We start from the raw sequence: 25695 nt of genomic DNA, 5'->3' as shown, positions 1-25695 counted from the left end.
ACAGGCAAACCAAGTGACCAGCAAGTCAACATAGTGGCGCGTACTTGCAGAGGCAGGTCGTTTTCTCTCGGTAGCTGGTGGAAACCAACAGAATTAAGTAAATAGACTTACAGTTCTTAGACTCTAAGAGCTGTAAGTCTAGAACTTCAAATTTATGCTAATGTTGCTCCATGTCTGCTGGATGTGTGAATAGTCACTGTTTTATCTTGGTTTAAGGTCATAACACACTAATAGCATCTTTTTATCTTGTTCTCTATCCACCAAATGGCCAATAAAATTATTCAAACTCAGAGATTATGGTTAAAGAGTTGCTAGTAAAAACTTTTTGAGAGCTCTATAGCTCAGCAATACACTTTTAAATAGGAAAAATTTTTTTAGGTCTTGAAAGACACAGATAAAGTGTCATTCCCCACTAAATTTTGTAAATGTAAAGCTGTTCGTAAACTGATCTCGACCACTATGCTCTGAAGCTTTATTACAGATAATAAGAGATTTGATTGTCCACTGGTTTGGTCTCAAGGATTCAAGGATATTTAATGTCATTGCATTTCTGCAACGAAACTTTGTTGGATCTTCCAAAAAAAAAAAAAAAAAAAAAAACTGTTTAGCAAACAGCTGTATAAAACAAGTATTAAAAAACATATATATTTACACAAGTAAATAGACACAAGTATTCTCCCTCATGAACTAAAGAAAAAGTTAAAACGACATAACAAGCAGTGCTTGAGGATAAATACCAGTATTAAACACAAAATGGTACAATTAATCCTAATATTGGTCATCAGAGAACACAGAGTAACTTTTTGTTTCCACTGCTGCTTGGACTTACATGTTACTAACTTTCCCCATACCTGGTCCCACCCCCACTCATCTGCTCGCTTCACGCTGACAGTAGATGTTTTCATTCTTTCCGACCAGGTGAGGGTATCTCGTATGTTAGCTATCACTGTCAGCCCTGCAATTATGGGATTTGAGCTCCCAGAACAAGGCTCGGGGGCCTAGGGCAGGGTTTGGTGTGTAGGTACTGAGGAGGCCCCAGGGCCACGGTCTGCGCTGTGATGTGAAGTGTGAGTCAGAGCAAGGAGTGACAGCAGTAGCCTCTGGCAAGACAGTGCCCACAGGGCGAGTGTGTCACATCCAGATCAATGAGTTACTCAGCTGAACATTCACAGGCACCTACCTCCCGTGCATTACCTTGACATTGAGATGTGGAACATTTATTTTGGCATCCAGCAGCGTAGTACAAATATGACAAAAGAAAAGGAACAGTGCAAACAGGGGGTTTTCTTTTGTGGCGCTGTTTTCACGGTGCATGCAAGTTATCGTTGCCGCTGCAGGAGGCTGACACTAACGCACACAAAGGCACACATTCAGGCACAAGACAGTCACATTCCAGCTGTGGTATCACTGAAACACAAACAGCAGCGTGTGCACACACACTGCTGCACATTCCAAGGGGGACGTTGCAGCGTTGCTCATATGCTGCTGTGGCCTCTGTGTCTCTGGGTCACAGAGCTGCGCTGAGTGACCACCTTTTTAGCTTCCCGCCTTGTTTGTTTTCCAAAGACAGTGTCATCAATTCTACGACAAGGGACTAGACACAGCAACAACAGAGAGTGCGGGACCTCCCTGTGTAGTCCAGTGACTGATGGATCACGCATGCAGTGACACACAACGATGATGTGTGCATTCCTACGAAGCATTTGCGCGTATGTCTGTGCAAGTTGTGTGTGTAAATTTCTTTGTGTGCTCCATTTCATTTCATATCATGGCATGAAATCTGTTGTTTGTACATGCAAACATCTACCCTTTCCTCTCTATGAATATCTGACAAAAGATCAGGAATATAGTGAACGTACCACTGAAATTCAAGTACTGTTATGTGCAGGAGTCAAAAATAATCACTGAAGAGTGTATTAATATTAGGTTGAAACTTAATTTAACACAGGAAAATGCAAATTTTCACACATCCAATCAGTGCTGCATCACTGGATTTTTATGTTTCACATGTTCAGATGCATGAATGTCACAGCAAAACATGTACAGCTAAAAAAAATGAAGGCAAAAAGTAAACTTTAACTAACTGGGACTAAGACTATACACTATCAGAACAGATCTGATGACATCACTACATGTGCAACTCAAACAAAATAAAGAAATACTTGAGCACCGTAGGAAATATGTGGATAGGAAGATGGATATCACTCTCATACCTGCACAGTAGACAGAGAAGTGCACAGGGAGTAAATTTAGCCTGACTCTGCCTAAAGATGACAAAATCCACCTACACCACCACCTCTAAGGCTCACCTAGCTGACACTTTATATCATGTATGTTTAATTCATATAAAAACCAAAGTGGAAGGACAAGTTACAATATGAGAATAGTGATGTCTGGAGTTGCTGCTAGACAGATTCGGTTACACTTGGACAGGGCCAGGTTTGCTGTTTCCTCCTGTGTTTAGCCTTTGAGCTCAACTAATCTAAATGGCTGCTGGCTGTGCTGCTACACATGACTTTTATCATGGAAAAGCTGACCAATATATTCCCCAAAAATGGTGAGTAATTCATTTAAATAGTTATATGACCCATGTCTTAAACAAAGCTACAGTAAAAGCAAATTAAAACTGTCATGGATGTATTTATAAATTGTTCACATTTTGGATGTAAGATTTGACTTTGTTTAAAAGAAAATGCATAGAGGTCTGCTAATATGCTCGTCACTCGCAGTTTTTCACCGATGTGGCCTTCACATCATTAGACTGGGTGGAACCTCAAACACAAGGTCTGCACTGTGCTGTTCTGATTGATTGATGTTGTCTTTCGGCCAACTCAGGCTCTCCAGCTTCATACAAATATGCATGCTAAGGCACAAAGACAGGAAGTGGAAGACTCATGTCTGAAATTTTCACCCTGACAGCCAGTTTTTTGTCAGCATAAAGTGAACTGACACATAATAATAAGTGACAACAAACCTGACTTGGCCTGTCATAATTTTTAAATGTGCTTCTTTCTCTTATACACAGAAATGTCAGGGTTCAGGGTTCGCTACAGAGCAGGGACTCTATATATATACTACCGGTCAAAAACTTTAGAACGCCCCAGTTTTTCCATTTTTTATTGAAATGCAAGTAGTTCAAGTCCAATGAATAGCTTGAAATGGTACAAGCATAAGTGGTGAACTGCTAGAGGTTAGGAAAAAGGTAAGGTTACCCAAAACTCAAAAATAATGTACATTTCAGAATTATACAAAAGGGCCTTTTTCAGGGAACAAGAAATGGGTTAACAACTTAAAGCTGTTCTGCAGCAATGGAGGTTGATCAAGCCTTGAAAGTTGGTGCTACCAAATCCTACAGGTGTCCCAGCTTTTCTTGATTACTTACAACCCCCTCTGTCTGCATTAAAGTAGTGTTGGAACACAACATGGCACCATAACCTCTAGAGCATTACTGGAACAGTATTGCACTGCATAAAGTAGTGTGTTGCTATAAAAATGGTGAGGAAAGGGCAATCAACAATAGAAGAAAGACAGATTATCATAATATTTAAATATGTAGGTCTTTCCTACAGAGAAATTGCGAAGGAAGTCAAGGTGTCAGTGAGTCCAGTTTTCTTCACCGTCAAAAGACTCAGAAACTAGAGGAAACTCTGACAGGAAGAGGTCTGGAAGACCCAAAGCCACAACAGAATCAGAAGACAAGTTTTTGAGAGTCAACGGTTTGGTGATAAGCGGCTGAAAGGACAACAGCTTCAAACACAGCTTAATAGTGGTCGTAGTAGGAAGTCCCAGTTTCAACTGTGAACAGAAGACTTGGAGTTGCAGGTTTGACAGGTCAAGTTGCAGCAAGAAAGTCATTGCTAAGACATCAGAATAAGAAAAAGAGGCTTGACTGGGCCATAAAACACCACCAATGGACTACTGAAGACTGGAAGAAGGTATTATGGACTGATGAATCAAAATTTGAAATCTCTGGTTCATTACGCAGGATTTTTGTACGCCATCGAGTAGGAGAAAGGATGGTTCCTCAGTGTGTGACATCAACTGTCAAACATGGAGGAAGAAGTGTGATGGTCTGGGGCTGTTTTGCTGGATTTATGGTCAGTGACTTGTACAGAGTGAGAGGTACCATGAACCAAAACAGCTATGTGTCTAGTTTGTCAGGGGTTCATCCATCAGCAAGAAAATGACCCCAAAACATAAGTCCAAGCTATACCAGAACTACCTTAGGAAAAAAGAACAAGATGCTAAGCTTGAAAACATGGAGTGTCCAGCAGTCTCCAGACTTAAACCCCATGGAGCTGGTTTGGGATGAACTGGACAGAAGAGTGAAGCAAAGCAACCTACAAGTGCCACGCATTTATGGGAACTTCTGCTCCAGAGTTGGAAAGAACTTTCTGAAGAATATATGATTTCCATTGTGGAAAGAATGCCATGAGTGTGTTCAGCTGTTATATCTGCCAAAGGTGGAACTTGGATGAGTGAAATGCTGAGAATACATTTTGGTTTCTAAATTGATTTTTTATTTTTACTTCATTTATTTGTTGTATGCCTTCATTGCAGAATACAATGGGACATTAACATGCATAATTTCTTACAAAAAACTGGAAAAATTGGTGCGTTCTAAAGCTTCTGAGCAGTAGTTTGTATATACACGTTGTATATATATATGTGTATATATATGTGTATATATATATGTGTATATATATATATATATATATATATATATATATATATATATATATATATATATATATATATATATATATATATATATATATATGAGAATGGATTTCTGCCAACACTTGGGGTTACAAATAGCCATTGTTATCAATAGCGGTACATGATGCTCAAACTGCATTGCTTGGTATTTCATACAATTATTATTTACAAAATTTGAACTTTTTTCTTTACTAGTCAGATAGTTTCCCAAACAATTTGTCACTTTGATCGAGATACCACCATGGTTGCTGGACAGTCAGTAGCATTTTCTCTTAAGGATGTTTACCTCTGGAGGCCAGGATGCATGCATACTTTTACTTTATGGTAACATTGTCTTTCCCAAAGGAGCTATTACTGCTTCAGCAAGTTAGAGTTCATCCAGTTGCAAGCTGAACTTGATTCAACCTTTCGATATTTTTTATATATTTTTTTTGTTCAGCTGCTCTGGCCAAGTAGGACAGAGCATACAGGCAGCTAGAGGCCCACACATCCTATTCAGTGCCTTTATCTACATGGCCTGTGTAGCCGCGGAGAGGATAAGCATATTTAGATTGCATGTTTCCTCCCAAACTACATTCCCAACACCGTAGATCACAGATATTACAGCCCTTACATCCCCCCTGTTAACGCTCATATATACAAACACACACCTGCTGGGGCAAGGCCAGTCTGGGAGAGAATTGCAGCAGCCTAATTTATGAGACCCAAGGGAGGGTAAAGGGCAGGGGATCCAGACTGGCCTGCCCTCACTTCCTACTTCCATGGTCTCCAAGTTAGACCTTTGATACACAGAACAGGGTTTTGGTTCCCAAATGCATCACCCTCTCACAGTATTTCAAACAAACCACCTAATTAGGGTATCTTTTTTCGAACCTAGTTAGCACAATGGGCCGAGAGGGACTGTTGCAACATGCAAGTTAGCGGTCACCTTAGGCCTGCCATTGTGGAATATTTGGCACTTTAGGTGCTGAAAGTAAGTGGGTGAGAACAGGGTTTTTCAGTAAAAACCTGGCCTTGGGCTCGCCTCTGGCCTCCTCATTTCCTCCAGTGAGAAGGCGCTGTCATCCGTCACTCGGGCCCAGGCAGGGGCACAATAGCGCAGTCTGGGTCCTGGCTACTGACACCATCACATGGGCTGCTGATAAGACTCACCTTCCGGGACCCAGAAGAACTGAGCCATTACTGACACACAACACTTTGGTCTTTTGCCATTCTTACTGATGACCATGAAATAAAAGGAAAAAGGAAAGTATGTTATCCACTACACGAGGCAAGAACACTCTGCTGTGTTGTAGCTGTGCCTCTTTCAATATTTTTAAAGTCCTTCAAAGTTTATCATCTTTTAGATCTTCCAAAATACTCTCCAAATGCAAGATGTTGGGGAAAAGCTATCATGTCTTGTTATGTAGTTAATCCACTAATGGACTCACAACAAGTAAAATAAATTGACAGTTATCCTTATCTGTTTTTCTCATGTTAACTATCTATTTTTGTTATTGGCTCATTAAGATAACTGTAAGAGTCATGCTTCAGTTCCTCATCACACATCCAGGCTGTTATGGTAACGCCTGTAAACAACCATCTCCTCTGCAGAAAGATGTTAAGTGCTCCTCTTTATAGAGGACTGTCAAGTCATAATACCACACATCCATTCTTTCAGTACACACACACACACACACACACACACACACACACACACACACACACACACACACACACACACACACACACACACACACACAGACAAGGCCTGTTCAGTGTACAGTGCACCCACAGTCACTGGAGGTGTTGATGCTTTCTTTAAGCAGAGTTTACTACTGCGGTAAAACCATCAGATTCCAATCGCCTCTCAGCTTTACAGCAGCAGAGACCACAGGGGAAAGATAATTGCAGTCATTATCGAGTCATCAGACTTACATTCTGAGCTCAGAGGCCTGCTGTCTTTGGAGAACAAGCCTACATCTCCCAGCAGATTGGTTTTCTGGGCCTGCAACAACTGATATCACTGTACACCTGCCACTCTGAAGCAAAGACACTGCTTCAGTAGGTTACACTGCCAGAGATATGGAGAGGAGAAGGGGAAACAAGAAGAGACATGTTCAGCACTGCCTGGCAAAACACCAACTTTGAAGAGCTCACCAGAAAGTGAATTGAGAGGAATGATTGAAATTTGACTGCTGTGCTGCAGAGGTATAAAATATTTTTAAAATATTTTTAAGCATAGTTTTTTTTTTTCTCTTTGAATTGTTTCATCCAGAGCTCTGCAGCCTGTATCCATGCTGACCTCTGCTGCTGGCCTGACCTTACCCAGCTTATCACGATGATCCTGAAATGAAGATGATGTATTGGTGAGTCGCACTGAGCAGCTCCTTGACACTCTCTGGGAGTCTGGGTTTTGTTACAGGCAGGAAACAGACTCTTCCGCTGCGTAAACACGCGTCTCTGCTTGGCCACTTTTACGCTGCCGGTGGCACGCGAAGAGCCGCTGATGATGGTCAGCTGAGGGCTGGACAGGCTGGACGCATGTGTGAGTGTTTGGGGTTGAAAGATAATTGCACCGTTATCGTGGTAACTGGTGGCTCTGACCCGTGACGCTTTAAACTGACACAGATGCAGTAGCCCGAGCTTTCGGATTATCATCGATGGTCTTTTAAAACCACAACAATGCGAGACAGCATCAGCTTTGGAAACAGGAATTTTGTCTGTGCTGTTTATTCGCAACTTAGTTTTAGTTAGCTGACACAATCTGCACCTTAGAACTTTCAATTTTCACATTAGTAAATGATTTTGCCGTTGCCATTATGCATTAATCAATCGTAATGGCGAAATTACGCAAGAAACAATATAATTATTTGTCTCTTTGGATCATTATTACTGAGAAACAGGAATGGGCAATTATTTGGTAAACAAATAGATTAGATTTACTGCTTTTGTGAGTATTTTACGAGCTAATTTCTACTCTTCAATTCAACACAACTTCCGCAAAAGCACATTCGATTGGATGAATTTTTTAAGTGGTTGCCCTGATAAGCAAAACTGGACAAAAACTATAAATGCAGACGGTTTCGGCTCCGTTTACTTTTGCCACAGCGCAGTGGGAGTCGCTAAGGCCTTGCATAATTTCTCCACCCTGTTCCTTTCTAAGTCCACTTAAAACTGACCATTTTAAAGACACACATCTGCAAACGAGGGGAACACGCTGCCCTAATCTAAACAGCCTCTTTTGGATGGTGAGCGGATGAGATTATGTCGACATGCACTCCTTTTCTTTCCACACGGTTTAGGAGCGATGGGCCCTCAGACCCTGGCGCCTGGACTTGGCCACAGATAGTCGCCCAGAGGTGTCCCGTTTCAGCATGTTTTCCCTTTAACACGCAGGTAAAGGAAAATACTTGACGTGTATTTTATTATTAGTATTATCATTATTGTGCTGTTGTTAAAAGGGATGTTAAAAAAAATGTTGCGAAATTCTGATATTTCTTTCCATTCCTTGCAGCGCAGGAAGCAGATCATTTCAGAGCAACAAACATTTTTTATCTATATTTTACCAAGGGGACTTTTTGCCCAGAAATATTGGCCTAGCATCAGGGAAAAGCATCATTGTGGCCTAATTTTGGTGGAAAAAAATACAAGAACTTTATCAAACGAAGGAGAAACAAACAAATGATAAAGCACCACGTTTATATTCATCATGCCTCCTTAAGTTGCCAATTTTATCTCATTTCCCACAGTCGCAGCGTATTATCTTATTCACGGATTGCCAAGACAGGAAACGAAGATAGGCTGTGCCTAATCTTAAAAACACCGTAGTGATGACGGGAGGAGCTGTGATGGTTGTTTTTACTAGATTATTTCGGACAATTACTTAAGGATTTTCAGTAAGTTGCTAGTAAAATGATTATATCACATGGTTGATATGTTTAGTATAATTGTATGGTGACGCTGGTGCTGCTCAGTGTTAGTCTTTGCTGTTAGGAGGCGAAAAAACTAATTAAAAAAAACATTCTTACCTTTAACATGTGTAATAACAGTTTGAGAGGAGCTGAAGGTGTAAATATTATTTCAGGAATTGGAAATTTTTGTCTGGTACACACAGAGAGAGAGAGAGAGAGAGAGAGAGAGAGAGAGAGAGAGAGAGAGAGAGAGAGAGAGAGAGAGAGAGAGAGAGACTGACTCTGGCAATCCCTCCCTCGCTTCAGGACGTCACTGAAAGGGCATCTTGGCTGAGCCAGCTCTTTCTCTAGATAACTGAATTCAGGCAACCAAACAGGATCAACCTCTCTCTTTCTCTCTCAGCCCTCCTGCCGCAGACACGCACCCACCGCAGAGGGATGTCACAGCTGAAAGCAAGCCAGTTCTCCTCGGTCTGCATGAAAAACAAGCACCGCGCCACCGTTTTCCACTTTTACGCACGGGGTGTTTACTTCTTTTACGCGCAGCCCGGAGATAAATCGGTCCAATTCTGGGCCTGTTGACCGTTTGTTATCTGCCATCTAACTGTTGTTGGTGGGAATAATGATTCCGAGCCCGGTCATAACTTCTTCCACCACGCCTTTTTCTGTGAAGGACATTTTGAAGTTAGAGCTGCAGCAGCAATCTCAGCAGCACCAGCTCCAGTTTATCTCTTGCTTCGGTCTCTCCGGTGCGCTGTCACAGCCGGGAGCTTTCCCAAATAAATCCTACCGCTCTCATTCGCCTCCCTCCTGCATGTTGGCAGCCAGAGACAGTCCGAGTCCCATCAGCTCCTGCCTCTCGGAGAGCGAGGAGAGGATGTCGTACCTCAACACGCTGAGTGTTCAGGAGCGGCTGGTGGAGTCCGGTCTGCCGGTGGAGGTGTTCGGTAACCCGGGACAGAACCAGTCTGCAGAGCTCCAGCTGGAGAACGAGCAGGAGGAGCAAGACAGCAGTGAGTAGAAAGTCTAAATTCTTACAAAAATTGAGGGACGATGAGGTTAGTAACTGTTTAAATAATAACTTTGACAGCCATGCCTGAGGAGTTATTTATAATCATAAGTTTATGGGACTAAACTGACATTAATATAAACTTATGAAGAAATAATTATTTCTTATTGACAAGATATGAATTGCTGATTCATGTAGTCTGTAAATGAGTCGAAAATTTTCACCAAATGCTCACAGGAAAAGGTCCTAATAATGATGATTTTTGTTAGGAAATAAAATAAAATTTAAATACATTCCCAGGCGTTTAAACATTGAACTTTTTTGCTGTAAACATACTATAATTTAGAACAAAAATAATGCATACCACAAGAGCCGCAGCTTGTCTACAAAAAAACTAAATAAGAATTATTGTTCCATGTTAGCTTCAACTTTGTGCATAAGGCTTGCAGGATTTTAAGTGGTGTTTACATATGCACTGGCTTATATTTTCATAATTAATCATATAAATCGCTCAACAGAAGCTTGAATATATCCAAATTAGTGTGCACTTATTGGCCACAAAATTACACAGTTAGACTTTAAAATATATTCACCAGGAACTTTATTTTCAAGATATGAACATTCATGTTCACGGATGATTTGAGAAATACCTCAGATCACAAATTCGTCTTGATATAATCTTTCAGTGGGATCTTTGGAACTAATTTTTGATCTATTCTTAAATAAATGCCTGCAAGGGAAACTTCCAACACTAAATTTTAAATGTTAATATTGTGGAAAAGTAATAAAAAAAATAAGGAATCCATTTTGTAAAGCCACAACAAATGTCGTTGCTGCAGAAAAGCTGTTTGGCTTTAATGTTTTAAGAAAATTAAGATTATAAATAAATTGATAAATGTGAATATCAGAGTAATGAGTTTGGGAAATCAGGGAATGAAGAGACATTTCAGAATACAGCAGAATTTACTTGTTTTGGCTTTGACGCACTGTTAAACGGTTCTCCTCCTCGCAGAGAGCTGTGCCGCGTTGCGGGGTGACTGTGAGGATCCAGACTCGGAGAAACCCGCCACCAAGCAGCAGAGGACCAGGAGGAAACCCCGCGTCCTCTTCTCCCAGGCTCAGGTGTTCGAGCTGGAGCGGCGCTTCAAGCAGCAGCGTTACCTGTCCGCCCCGGAGAGGGAGCACCTGGCCAGCTCCCTGAAGCTCACCTCCACCCAGGTCAAGATCTGGTTCCAGAACAGGAGGTACAAATGCAAGAGGCAGCGGCAGGACAAGACTCTGGAGATCGCAGGCCATCACCATCACCACCACCAGCCGCCGCCGCCGCCTAGGAGGGTGGCCGTGCCAGTGCTGGTCCGAGACGGGAGGCCTTGTCTGACTGGATCCCAGAACTATAACCCTCCTTACACAGTCAGAGCTCCAACCCCGTACAGCTACAACGGCTATCCGGCCTACAGCTACAACAACTCTGTGTATACTAACACTTACTCCTGTACTTACTCTAGTTTACCTGCTCTCCCGCCGAGCAACACCACCGCTAATGCTTTCATGAACATGAATTTGGGAAACCTCAGCGCACAGACGCAAAGCCAGGCGCCTCAAGGAGCGGTGGTCACACCCTGCCAAGGAACTCTGCAGGGCATCCGGGCTTGGTAGCGCAGCGTTTTCGTGCACTGACAGCTTTGAGAGACTTCTCTGGGTGGATGAATGGACTCATGCATGTAAACCCGGTTAAACAATGCAATTACAGCACAATTTCAAACTCACAGAAAGTAAACGTCAGTTGGCTGTAGTTTGAGAGGAGGGATATGAAGAAAATGTAATTAACTGACTGAGATAAAAACGCATACATAGTTTACGCATTTTTCTCTGAGCCGCAGTGTTTAGAAAACTGTCGGGTAATTATGGGAATTAATGTCGCCAATGCGCAAAAGCTGTGCGTAACGGTTCAAAATGGGCGTAAAGTGCATCAAAATAAAGTGAAATTGTATGGACATTTTTATTTACACATACACATTTTGTGTACAGAGCCTTTCCTGAATTATTTTTTTCCAATTTGACCCTCAAACTGCCAGAAAACAATATGGAGCACAAATGCGAGAAAATCCTTGTACTGTTGTGTTTGTAGTGTTTTTTTCTTTTTAACAGTGTGATTTGTATTTGGTGGGTAGTCATTGTTTCTAAAACCAAGTGGGTGACACTGAAAGCCCGATGACCTGAATAAAACTTTTACGCAACAGGGCTGTATTTTTACGCTCAAGTTACAAATGACATAACAAAGAAAAATGAGCAGCGGTGACACAATTAAATGACGTAACAAGAATAATGACACCAGTGGTTGTATTTTACTGTGCTTTGAGTGTGCGAGAGTGTGTGTGCGTATTTATGACCAGTCGGATTTATTACTGCATTTGCAACGTTTATTTGAGTCTGGATGGGAAAGTCCAAAAATATGTATATATTGAGTGGAGTTTATTCCAACGTTCCTTATCATCTTAAATCGTTTCTCAAGCCAGGAAAGCATTTTTTTTCTTCCTGTGAGAAAGCTTGCAATAGACTTTGGTCTGAGACAAGAACCAGAAACAGAGAAAATTTAGAGGCGAGCTAATGTCCGGTCGGGATTCAGGGATGGACATTAACCAGACAACCAGCATCCTTGAAACTCACAGAGCTCAGAAAGTAACAGAGGAATGGATGATAAATATGGTTGGATTTTTCTTTTTTTAAAAAATGAGTTTGAAAAAAATAGGATGGATTATTCTCAATAATAATAATAATGTTTAAGGATATAGCTTACACTTATACAAGTAATTTTAAATAATCATATTAATATCGTAATTACTCCCCTCAGAGGCCTACAAACACACACACACACACACACACACACACACACACACACACACACACACACACACACACACACACACACACACACACACACACACACACACACACACACTCCATACACACTACACACACTCTGCTGACTAGAGATGGACACCTTCACCAACAAGGCACGGTCGAATACGCAGACGCTATTAATGGAGACGAATGACAAAGTAAACACAGTGTTTGTCTCCTCTTATAGCCTCCCCGGACACTTCCCCTGGCTACCGCACTGCCGGTAGGACATACCTGGTGTCAGCTCTAAGTGCTGCAGAGTCACTAGTGTAAATAGAGTTGGCGACAGGACGGCGATGCCTGAGGACGCGGCCTGGCCACGGCGGCTCTGACAGGCGCTGCGATCGCTATCTTGAGCTTCCAAAGATAGCAGCTCGGCTCATCGCTGCGCCCGGCGAGGAGTTTCCCAAAACAAAGTCTCCAATGGCAACCACTCGAGGAGCTCACAAAAGAATGGTGGCCCAAATACAGAGAAGAAAATGCGCGGGGAGAAGCTGAAGTAAAATCTCTTCCATTAGGCTGCCTATATGGCATCAGATGGATAAGGAAAGATGCCTTAGGATCTCAGATTTAACGTGCTAACAGGATTCTCTTCAGATTCAAAATTAATTGGGATCGGTTTAAGGATAAAGGATTATATATTAGGCTAAATATAACACAAATACATTTCATTAGACGATGAAAGATTGTTGGTACATCTACGTTTGCGGGATTTTCGTGCGTAAAGCAAATAATTCTTTTCTCCACAAATTCATTTTTATTTTCTATAATTACTTTAACTGTTGCCTGTTGTGATACAGTGAAAGTACATATTTAAGACTCCTGAACAAAGGTGTTAGTGTGTTAGGGGTAAAGTACTTATCAGGCCAAGGAAAAGGAGGCTGGTAATATGATTAAAGGCTATTTTGACGCAAATTACAAAGAAAAAAATGATAATAATGACGATAAATGAGTGGAGGAAAGGCTGCTTCATTTACAAATTTTAAATCAACAATAACACCATTTATTATCGCACATTAGGAATCAACTCAGTAGCCACATACAAGAGCTTTGCTGAATTTACGTTACATTTTGTAAAGGTGTTTCACCACAAGACAAGTTTTGACACTCTGGAGCTGATTCAGCTCTAGACAGATTTCACTGTTTAGTCAGAGAAAGAAAGCAAAACAACATGGAGGAGGCAGATCGCTGCATCTGTCATCAGCTCTCCTCAGCTGAAGGGTAGGCCTGATTGTGTAATGCGTGTCTGTTGGTTTTGAGCGGGCTGTGGGGGCGTCAGCATAGTTGCCGTCTTTTGCTTTTACGCAAACTCAACTTTGGAAATCATGAGTCCTGTCCACAAGGCGGCACTACTCACCTGTCAGAGCTACAAGTACAGGTCACACTGAAATAGATCTGAGGTGTCTGTAATAAAGTTAACAAACGCTATACTTAGACTTTTATACCTGTACAGGTGAGAGATTTCATAAACATAGCGTGAATTCAGAATGATGAAGAATTACCTGTTAAACTGTTTCGATGAAAAATAAATAATTGGTGCAAGACCATTCAATTAAGTTACATTAAAATAATCACGTCAGAGTAATGCAGAATTACGTGGAAGCAAAAACTAAAGTTGAATAATAATAGATATAGCTTTTATATACACATACATGAGAGCTGCAGTTTGTCAAATGATAAACTGTCATGTGTGACAGCGAGCTGAGCTGCGTTTTTACGCACGCTTGGCAAATTTAATCCTGGTTTCTGAGATATACATTGCATATAAGTAATGTTTAAAAAATACACAGATACCAGCTCTATTTAGTGAGAATAGTAGGCAACATCTACTCAGTGTCTGACTCATGTTTAATGTCACAGGAGTATTTACAATGCACAACTGCTTCTCACGAACTTTTCTTTGTCCTCATGCCTAACTGGACCATGAAAATGTGCTTTATACACATTTAAAGGGAATCCCTTGTTTTCGTAGTGGAAGTGTATTAAAATCTCATCAACACAAACACAACAGTGTCCTTGGTTCTCTATCAGATGCTGAGCGCGGAGAGCAGCTGGGCGGTGCGGAGGAGGGATCAGGCAGAGAAAACAGCCTATCAAAGCTTAACTGGAGCTGCTGCTGAGAGCATTGTACGAGTCTTGACGGCTGCTCATTAGCAGACCGGACTAACTTCACCACAATTAAATTACAACAATTAGAGAAAGCGGTGAAAAGCTCCCAACAGTGAGGATTTGCCTGCGACTGGCTGATCTCTTGATGCCTCCAAATAAACCTCACACGAGAGGGAGCAGATATCTGTGCTCTTATTCCAGTCATGACATTAAGCTTTTCGTCCTTTTCTATCAAAGACATCCTCACCGGAGGCGATGCCCGAGAGAAGCCCGGTACCACCGGGACGGAGGAACTCTGCGCACTGAGGAGCGACATGTGCGCTGGTGGAGCGGGAGTCGCTGATTTGTGTCATCAAGACGTGGAGCCGGAGAGACTTTCTACTGATGTCAGTGCGTCCGGGGCAAACTTCGGATATGAGACAGAGGAGGCCACAGGAGAGGAGACGGAGCACACAGAAGGTCGGAAATTTTATTCTACTAAAGACTGAAAACTAAGATTTTACGCAGCAACAAATCTGAAAATAGTGTTGATTTCATTTTTGCAATTAGATTAGATCTGTATAAACTGGCATCTTGAAATTAGATAAAGTCACATTTTTTAAAAACTTTGGAAACAGGATGAATTTCTCTCACTTATCTAAAATGAGAAGTGAGAGAAAACAAAAAATACATGATATTGATATCTCCAGTAGTGCTTATAGAACAAATACATTTATTTCCCACGAATTTTTTTAAATTCCATTGAATAAATCCAAAGATCTTGAAATATAGTATTATAGTAATTCTGTTAACATTTGGCAGAAAGAAAGTTGCCGTCAGTAAGGCCACAAAAAGCAAAAAAAAATAATAATTTAAGAGCCAAATAATCCCGATTTTATTGGTTTATTTTTGTTCTGTCAGACTTCTAAATTTGTGTTGTACAATCGGAGGACTTGGCTTGAATAAAGGCATCTTTTATTCTACCCCCTGACTTTGTCACTATGACAGAGATGTGAGAGGAAACCTCCCACTGGGCAGCATCAGTACTTGGTTCATGAAGTGACCTCTAGGCAGCTCCAGATTTGTCCACCTCTACAGAGACAACCTTACTGTGCTTACATATATTCATGTCTTTCAGACCAGCATCCACAGTGTGCAGGCGGAGATAAAGGGCAGGAGAACCAGCTGGACGCAGAGGAGGAGGGAGATCTCCACAGCGGGGAGTCGTTCAGCTGCTCACCCGGGGAGCAGCGCTGCAGATCCGGTGTAAAGAAGCGCTCCAGGGCGGCCTTCTCTCACGCACAAGTCCACGAGTTGGAGCGTCGCTTCAGCGCTCAGCGGTACCTTTCAGGCCCCGAGCGGGCCGACCTGGCAGGAGCCCTGAAACTCACAGAGACCCAGGTGAAGATCTGGTTCCAGAACCGGAGATATAAAACCAAACGGCGCCAGATGGTGGCAGAGCTGGCAGCGTGCAGCCCGCCGAAGAAAGTGGCAGTAAAAGTGCTGGTGAGGGACGATCGGACGGAGCACCAGCAGCAGGGGACTGCAGTGCGCATCCCCATGAGTGTGCCGCTGTACCAGAGCTACCAGTACCACCCCTACCTGCACTACTACTACCAGCCCTGGCGCCCGGACTGCATGTCCTGTGGAGGGATGCTCTGAAGCTCTCTGCTCGTTGGACACTCAAGGTATCTGTTTTCTGGGAGCTTTCTGTGCATCTAAAGGGACATTTTTTGAACTGAAGATCCTTTCTTCACTCACTTTTGTAAGATTCTGAAAATATTTGGAGTTTGGTTTTTGTTTGTCTTTTAACTAGAAGTGAGGTTAGTATATTGTTTTTTTTTTCTTTTAACAACAAAACAATATCAGACTAAATGTAGAAGTTCTGCAAGTTGTTAGAATCTAGGGAAATAAATAAACCTTTTTAAACGTTGCCTTGTAGTGAGAATTTGTGCATTTGATGTTTTACACATCTCTTATGGGACTGTCAGCTGGTTTGATTATTAATGAGTACTTTTTAAATGATTTACAACCAAAAAAGACAATTTTTAAGCTAAATACTGACTTGTTCCAACACCTTTAACAGAATAATATGGCCAACATATTCAATTTACCATCTTTTAAAGGTAAATCAAATATTGATTTTATTCTAAGACGCATAACTTGCTGTGCACATTATTAAGTGCATAAGGGTTAAAACAAAAGTAGGATTATGCTGATGGGAGGTTATCTGACTTGTTTAAAATAGCTGAAAAAAAATCTTTTAAAACGTATATTTCAGCAACAAAATAACCACAAATGATAGCCGTAATGTGCACAGTGGATCGCGGAAGTGAGTTTTGATATGTGGAAGCTATCCTGTTTTAAGGGGGTTTATTTTGCTCATAAATGTTTTCATAAGTCATCTCCTTCTTTAGTTCTTTTTCATCATACGAAAATCAGGTCGCCACTAAATTGTAAATGATTTATTCTGCTGCTAATTTGCAAAATACTTTTCAAAAGATAAAGAGTTAAAATAAATATGAGAATCCTGATTTTTTTTTTTTTGCCATTTTTTTTAGTTGTAATGGTGGAACAATTTGCACCAACACTGAGATTTTGGTGAAAATGTAGTCACTTTTTTATATATATAAATTGTAAAACAAAGGTGTGGACTATGTTGGATTTTTTTTTAATGGAAAAAAAAAATACAATCCTCATGCCCAGCACAATAGTTTCCAGATCTGCAATAACACAAGAGGGGGGGGAAAAGCTTAAAAGGTGAAATTTCATGGTTTCATCTCACTAATATCTTACAAATACATGCTGCAGCTACAAGCACATGGTGACTATGTGCTTCACAACAACACTGGATGATCTACACAATGTTTTTGGTTTTTTTTTTAATCTTCCATAAAGATTGCCAGTAACTGCCTAGTGTAAGTGACCAGACAGAGAAGAAAGGAATCTTGAATTTATACAAACCCAACAGGAGAAAGTAGCTTATCTTCACATGTGAGAAGCTTCCCTGACTCTGACATTTTTAGTAGACATTTATTTCGTTGATGGGACACGAAACTCAACATCACACCGGCAAGAGCACATTCTTAATACGAGATTTATGGACCTTAGAGCGAGTGTGATAATCTGGGATTTTATTTAAAGCTCAAAGCAACATGAGCAAGCAGTCGGGCTTCAGAATATAGATATAATTTACTATATATATATATATATATATATATATATATATATATATATATATATATATATATATATATATATATATATATATATATATATACACATATGTTACTGTATGCTTTGAAAGTGTGTGTTTGAACTTAAGTATTAATTTTTACTAATTTTAATATTACAAAATTTTAAAGACTTAACCTAATGATGTTTAAAAGGTATTTTTTGCCCTTTTAAAAACATTTTAAGGTGTGTTTTGTCTGTGTGGAAATGTGCTGCGTGGGACTGTGTGCTACATGAGTCAGAGAAGGTCAATAGACCATGGAGATGTTGCTCCATCCAGCCTGGCTACACAAGACAGCACGCATTCATCATGCTTTACCGAAAAGACTACACCCTCATCTCCAAGAAATAAGCTCAAATGGTCATACTTGATAGGAAAGTAACAACATCATTCTGAAAGAGGGTGATTAATGCATCGGCTTAGTCCTTAACCGATTCTATTTACTAGTCAGCTGAAAGTAATAGGAGTCAAGAAGAGCAGAAGACCTAATCCATCTTCACTGATGCACTGCAGATAAACAGATAAAGGAAGTTATTATGCAGCTAGAACTGAAAATTATTACAATATTACAACGTTAAAAAGGGTGTGACACTAAAGAGGTGTGATGTAAAATAAGTACTTCAACTTTCCCTGCTGCTTTGGCAGAGATGTTCACCTTGTGCCAGACTCTGGCATCAGCCCAAACCTCATTTATCTCCTACATCAAAACACCACTTCAGACCATCCTAAGTGGTTGGCATTGTGCACAACAGGTTCCTGGGTGGGAGGAATAACACATCTCCTTTTCACTGTGCGACTGTAAGGACCGGGCCTCCATTGAGTCCGACTTTACTATTGGATGGTTTGCGACGGGTTGTGGTGTTGCGTTGTGACTCCGAGGAATGCCACTCTCTATGAGCTCTGATTATTCACATTGTGCCGCTGAGTAGTTGGTCTAGTCATTGCTGTCTAGCGTGACCAGATAAGACTGTTTTTTTTCGTTTCCTGCACCCAGTCTGTGATGCCACATTGATGTAACTTTCCATAGACAACAGTGAGAAGGGATTTTTAGGTTACGTGATGCTCATCTATAGGCAACTTTTATGCTAGATGGCCTTTGGCAGCATCATCTGGTTCTCAGACTGAGCTGTCTTTAACTCTTTGATGCACAACATGGTTCAAGAGACACCCATTTTCCATCAGCTATGGGTCACTTTTGACCCACGTTGTGCATCAAAAGGTTAATTTCATGACTTGGGTTATTTTGGATTCAAACAATGACAACATTGCCCCCATCACTGATGAAGCCTGGAAACATGGAAACATGGCTAAATTAAAGTCTAACTGGCAGTCAGACAATCACGGAGGTCAGAAAACAAGACGATATTTTACCTTTATTATCTAAAACACTTTATTTGCATTTTTAAAATTGTTTACGCGCTACTATTCTACAAATGTTAAGTCAAATTTGAACCAATATATTCACAATGAACCGATTAGAATTTTCCATTTTGCTTTTCTTCACATTTTGTTCAGTAAAGCTGGGAGATTGTGTAAAATGTGTATAGTCTGACTCTTGGTTTGTTGCCTCATCTGATGTCTTAACCACATTCTCTCCAACTATGACTATACTGACAGGAATGACGGTCATGAGCAACCGAAAAGACACAAGTTGAAATGAACCGAACTGTCTTAATAGTGCTTGGAGAGACTCTCATTTAGTAGATGCTTTTATCCAAAGTGACGTACATCTGTGAGTAGACCCTTAGTCCACTTCATACAGAATAACATACAGACACTCATGATATCTAGACAATATATACCCACAATTTTCCTCGAACACCACTCTGACACACATTTTTGGGTTATAGTGACATGTCTTAACAACTACTGAATAAACCTCAATTCCATATGATACTGACGTTCATGTCCCCTCAGGATAAATTATAATAACTCAGCTGTGATCCCTTAACTGTGTCCAGCAATTTGAATTGGGGTATTAGATACACTACATTGAGCAACCGCAGTACTTTTAACCCTCAGATGTTTACCTCTGCAGTAGTTAGCAACTTTACGCCACTTTAAGCAGATTACACTCCTGTGTACAGCAGGAGGAATGGATATTGCTATGTACTATCATGTTTTTTGAAGAGATGTAGTCTAGCTAACATTTATTTATGTTTATGTATCTTGTTAGTATTTACTGGTTCAAACAGATGGGAGATGTAGCTGTACAATGAAGCTGGCTGCCATTTTGGGTTGTCTGATGATGGAAATACTTGCAAGTCATGAATATGGGGATTTTTTTTGTCATTGTTTCTTTCCCTTCCATGTGACATGAACTAGGCCTAATGAACAATGTTAGAATTAGAACAAAAGATGACAATAAAAAATCATTAATATCCATTAGTCCTCGTGGAACAGATACTCTATAGATTATGAAATTGTGAGCAGCAGATTCAAACGTCAGACAGTGACTAATCACTTGTGTCATCGCCTTCGTCCGTTGAGTCACAGAATGGTCATTTGTGGCATCTGGAAAAGCTGTTTGTACTTCACAACTAAAGTGATATATCGCACTGAGGAGTTATTAAATTAGCTGTAACCAGTTGTTTATTATTTATCATTATTTAGCAGCTATTTCCACAAGCATATTAAACCATCGTCATACAAAATGTACACACCAGAAAGAGCAGTAAAACAGTAAGTAATAGGTGGCTTTCCAATAAATGGCGCTTATGGTTCTCTCAAAACTTAATCAATCAGCGTCAAATCCTACGAAGCAGTTTTTCAGTCCTGCTCAGAAGCAAGATTATATTCTTATTTCACAGAGGGCATTTTTATTTAAAGTGTGTATTATACTTATATATATATATACACCTTTCGAATTTTATATTGCTCTTTTTGTTTATTTTTACTTACTTGCTACTATATTTTTGCTTATTTATCTGCATTTAAGGTGGTGGTAACTGTACTCTTTCTGCTGTAACAACCAAATTTCCCCACAGGGATTAATAAAATATTTCTATTTAATTCTACTTTTTCAGAGTAGGTACTTTTTCTCCGCCAAAACCAGCCCTGAAAGAGGTTCTACTGGGGTGGTTCTCTTAACCATCCTTAAAGTTGCCTACACAAGTTCCTGCAGTGGAATTAAGAGGACACTTTTCGCTCTGTTTCTACCTCTGGTGAGTCCTCCAACAAAGGAGATTAAAGTTGGAAGATCTAATCTAATATATTTTAAGCACCTGGTAAGAGGCCTCAGAGGAACCCCCATAATTTGTAATGAATGAGCGGATACTAGTTCTACTGCAGCAGTTGCATTAGAGTCCGTTTCACCAGGGAACTTACCATTATATACTATATAAGCTTTCATTCTGAGTTATTCAGAAGTCGTGAAGTAGTTTCTTCCTGACTAGTTCCTCGTGTTTTTATGTACAATACTACAAACGTTAATGACGACAGCCGTCCCCTTATAATAAGTTCAGCAGCTGTGGAACCGGGTCGGTCGCCTCTCTCCATTTATCATCACAGTCCACAGATAAGACAGTCAAACACACTGCTGGCGCAAAATCTAAAACTCGTATTCTCTGTCCGTTCCTTAATTATCACCACTTTAAATCACTTTCAGGTCGAAGCCACAGCCATTCGTCAACTGCCTCTCCGTCAGGGAATGTGCTCCAGCCAGTAGTCCGCAGAGCCATCAGGCATTACTCGATGTATAAATATGTAATGCTCAAGAATGTAAACACTGTGAGCTGTGTTTTGTTTTTGTGTCTCCCCATGAATAGACTCGTGAAGGACAGAAAGAGGGAGAGAGAGAAAATAAAAGGGAGCCAGACAGCAGTGTAGAAGAACGTGTTCGTCTGCCTCTTTGAACAATCAGCAGCACTGGCTTGAACAATCTGAAGCATAAAAAAGGCAGATTTAAATAGTACTTAATAATGCCGGTGGAAGCAGCTAATGTCCTGTTGTCTTTTATGTCGCTGCGCCTTTCTTAGCTGAGAGGAATGCCTCGAGGGTGGAGCTGCCTCTGCGGTGAGCAACACAGGAATGGCAGCCCTCACCTAATCCACGCTTGGCTGCACCTTTAAGATACGGATCTATTGACGGAGAATTCTCACAAGGCTCCCGAGCGGCAATTACTGTTACATTTCCGATGCGCCCATTGTATCGGGAATCATTTTCTCAAGGGCCCTGTTGATTTAAACAATACCATCTTCACATAACGGCTGCTGTCTGCGAGATGGATGGATTTAGAGCTCACACGGCACGGAGGCCGCTGGGAGAGGCTTGTCAGTTGTTGATCGTACCATCAGAAGCGGCTAAATGTTTTTGCTTCGGGAGAAAAGATGGAGCGGTGGAGTGTGTTTTGCTGCTGTTAATGCGTTGGCCCTCAGCAGACACAGGGCAGGACTCAGGAAAGAGAGAGGTCATGGTTAATACCTCTGTTTAAAGACAGATCTGCTTCCCTTTGACCTGGTCTCTGTCTCTCTCTCTCTCTCACACACACACACACACACACACACACACACACACACACACACACACACACACACACACACACACACACACACACAAAATAATCTCACCCAGAGGACTCTTCAGGCTTGTTCCAGAAACTATTAGCAGATAGCATCAGTGCATGTAGGAATGTAAACATTTACAGTACAGCTAAAAGACATCAACTCCCCCTGGGGAAGACGCATCCATCACAGGGCAACCACATCGGCAATCTCAAGGTTTGAAAAATGAATCAGACATCGCACCTTTCTGCACAATTTGAACCAAATCCACATCATCAGGTATTATTGTTCTCCAAGTTTGTCATCTTGTGAACATTTACAGTTCATTTCCAGACATGTTTTGCTACCACAGTGAAATCATTTTATGAATGACTTGCTTCAAACCTCTGATGATGAATCCTGATCTGGTGAGCAGAGTGCAGCAGTAGTTGTAGAACTGTGCCTGTAAAGCGTTGCAGTGATCCCACCTCTGTGTTTGGAAGACTGGGACCAGAGGTCGCAGTGAGGATTAGAAAGGATAGAGGGATGAGCCCACCCAGAACTTATAAAGAGTGGGGTCGTTTTTAAAGGAAGTAGCAAAGGTCTGGTCTCCATACTGTGTGTGTTTATGTACGTATGTGTCCATTAGGAGCAGATACAGGATGTCCACGGCTGAGCGTTTGGAGGTAGATTAAGAAAAAGCACAAAGGTAAAGCTCATGAGGGAGTGGGAATTACCATAAATTGATTAATTTAGTGCATGCGTTTATGCACAGATAAGATTTTTTCCTATTACATATGTGATGCATGAAATAAAAGGCACAATTACGAAAGCAGAAAACAAAAAAACAAGACTAGAAACTTTACATGTTGCATGAAGTGTCAGTCGTCTACATCAGCATTTGTGGAAACTTCATGTCTATCAGTTGTTGAGGGTGACTATGTGCTGAGCTCCTCTGTCCATAGATGGCCAGGAAGCCTTCCAAGCTGCAACATTTCCTTCTTTTGACTCCTCTCCGCTCTCATGTCTCCCACACACAATCTCAGACAGACACACACTCCTCCAGAGCCGGCCAGAGGAATCCAAATGTTTTAATTAGCGGTGATAAGCAGAGACAAGAGAGGCATTGAGCAGCTCTGACACACAGAGACGTCTCCTATCAGCGGGCTGATAAAGGAACTACTCAGGCTCCACTTACGGCCTCTCAAGCTTCCATCCTCCTGCTCAGCCTGCTTTACACCTCCAGTGAAGGAGACTCATCACTGTGTGAAAGAGTTTTATGAGGCCAGATGTCATCTTTTACTTATCATCACGGCACAAATTAAAGCTTTAAATTAAACCATACTCGAAGAAGTTCGTTTTCTCAATTTCCTCTTTTTTATAGCGCATCGTTAACTAAAAACTATTTCACAAATCTACTGGGCTTGAACCGACAGTCAGAGCAAATAAAAATGTCCTAACCTTGAACCAATGCTTTATCTTCTAAGGTCTGGAGACACACACAAACACAAGCCTTGAGTTCCACCTGACACACACTGCAGGATACAATGTAAACCGAGCAGATCCTCCCTGAAGCCGTCTGCCACAGAAAAGCGTTTTTGGACTTCTTTTGATCACAAATTTACAATCTTCACCTGGACTGCCACAATAACTTTGCAGAGCAAAAAGTTATGAATAAATATCGACAATAATAAAAGGAAGAGCCACAAAATAAATCACTGCTGATAATAGCTGCCACTGGAGTTAAGTGCACAATTAAACTGCTGAACTGGTGTGAATACTTTTGTTGAATAAATGAATGGCTTACAGTTTTTTTGCCAGACCAGTTTGTGCTGACTAGAGCTCCGAGGCACAGCAGTTAAGCTTATTTGACAGGAAGCAAAGACGGCTTTCTTTTCAAGATCAAGTTCAAAGGGCAGGAGGTCCGTTTCTTCCTCAGTGTCCCTGACTGCACCTGTGTTGCTTCGGCACACACACACACACACACACACACACACACACACACACACACACACACACACACACACACACACACACACACACACACACACACACACACACGCGAGAAATCTCATCCACACAGCTTCCAACCGCACTGACGGACAACTTTAGTTTTGGTCTCCGGCTGCGTCACCGAACAGCCGAGTGTGTCTTTCGATGTGCGCTAAGGGTGTGTGTTTGCGGGGCTTGAAATTACGGCTTTCTGAAGTGCAATCTTATGACCTCGCTTACCTTTTAGAGGAATTTGTCACAACGTTTGAGACAGAAGCGGAGGAGAGAAAGTGCCGGACACCTGCAGTCAGCTGCAACAATGCTGCAGTTCATCACACCCCGCCAAGGCTTCACTCCCCAAAGGCCCAAGGGTGTGTGGATGTGGCCTTCGCTTTGATCACGAAAGTAGCATGGCAGTTTTCAATTGGAGATCCGTCCTGAGGGAACAAAGAAATATCCGTCTTCACACACTTTTCACAGGACAAATTTTGCACAAAGCCTCTTTAACGCTTGTTTTAAACCAATGAATTTATCTTTTTATTTTATCATCACACGTTTTGGCAGCTCTTTTGAAAATCTCCCTGTTGCAGGAGCCTTACCGTCCTCTCCCTATTCTGGCCCATTAGCAATGGCATTTCACTATAAACACTTGGATTTATCAAGGAGCTTTCTATTCAATGCAAGTCTTGCGTGCTACTCTTTTATTGTGTGAGAAGTGAGAAGGATGGTGTTTCCACCTAACATGCACTCAAAAGTCACCCACAACATCTCAGTTTTATTCTTGCATATATATTCTTACAGTTAAAGCTGTTTTCTCTTTAGTTGCAACTTTCACCCACCGAGGAATAACTGTGTTCATGAGAAAGTGTATGTATTTGTGTGTGTGTGTGTGTGTGTGTGTGTGTGTGTGTGTGTTAGAGATCATCTCGGATCCTTGGCGATGGTGGGAAGAATTTTTCCTCCCCAACTTTTTACTGTTAAGTGATGACAGGAGCCATGTCTCCCCCACATCCTAATTCTCCACAGCACAACACTATGGGAGAAATTCAAGCCACAACTGGTGCAGCAAGTGGATAATCTTCCCGTTATTTTGGCTGATTGGGTCTTATCTGGAATTCACATTTTGTTCTGCTTTATATTTCAGTCTGATTCTGCCATCTTTGGAGTCATGTCTGAGCTCACGATGAATAAACAGCCAAGATTCATCTGTCACTTGTCTCTAAAGTTGAAATATGAGCAGAGCTTATTGAGAAAATCTAAAAATGAGAAAAGAAATATGCTTGTTTACATGGATGTATCCCAGCTATGATCGGGTTTTCAATTTGATAAAGTTTTCTCCGTGTTTTGAAAAACCTGAAATCTAGCTGTACTCTCTGA

The 25695-nt window shown here is 41.2% G+C and overlaps 2 protein-coding genes across 2 annotated transcripts; both read left to right on the top strand.

Annotated features, from left to right (window-relative positions):
- Positions 1-8914: 8914 nt before the first annotated feature.
- On the top strand, positions 8915-11950 carry nkx2.3 (NK2 homeobox 3). Its single transcript, XM_023284937.3, has 2 exons — positions 8915-9625; positions 10634-11950. Exons 1-2 carry the CDS (start codon positions 9235-9237, stop codon positions 11275-11277), a joined length of 1035 nt encoding a protein of 344 aa, XP_023140705.2. The 5' UTR covers positions 8915-9234; the 3' UTR covers positions 11278-11950.
- Positions 11951-14631: 2681 nt separating this feature from the next.
- nkx3.3 (NK3 homeobox 3) lies at positions 14632-16543 on the top strand. Its single transcript, XM_023284938.3, has 2 exons — positions 14632-15090; positions 15749-16543. The coding sequence occupies exons 1-2, from the start codon at positions 14835-14837 to the stop codon at positions 16270-16272; spliced, it is 780 nt and encodes a 259-aa protein (XP_023140706.2). The 5' UTR covers positions 14632-14834; the 3' UTR covers positions 16273-16543.
- Positions 16544-25695: the final 9152 nt, after the last annotated feature.

Source organism: Amphiprion ocellaris, chromosome 16, assembly GCF_022539595.1.
Source record: "Amphiprion ocellaris isolate individual 3 ecotype Okinawa chromosome 16, ASM2253959v1, whole genome shotgun sequence".
Lineage (NCBI taxonomy): Eukaryota > Metazoa > Chordata > Actinopteri > Pomacentridae > Amphiprion > Amphiprion ocellaris.
The sequence above is the reverse complement of the archived record's forward strand: the minus strand, read 5'-3'. Positions and strand labels throughout refer to the sequence as shown.

Bases quoted from the DNA above. Each gene is read 5' to 3' on its own strand.
- nkx2.3 (XM_023284937.3), top strand. From the start codon at position 9,235: ATGATTCCGAGCCCGGTCATAACTTCTTCCACCACGCCTTTTTCTGTG. The intron at 9,626-10,633 runs GTGAGTAGAAAG...TCCTCCTCGCAG, and splicing joins GCAGGAGGAGCAAGACAGCA to AGAGCTGTGCCGCGTTGCGG.
- nkx3.3 (XM_023284938.3), top strand. From the start codon at position 14,835: ATGACATTAAGCTTTTCGTCCTTTTCTATCAAAGACATCCTCACCGGA. The intron at 15,091-15,748 runs GTCGGAAATTTT...CATGTCTTTCAG, and splicing joins GGAGACGGAGCACACAGAAG to ACCAGCATCCACAGTGTGCA.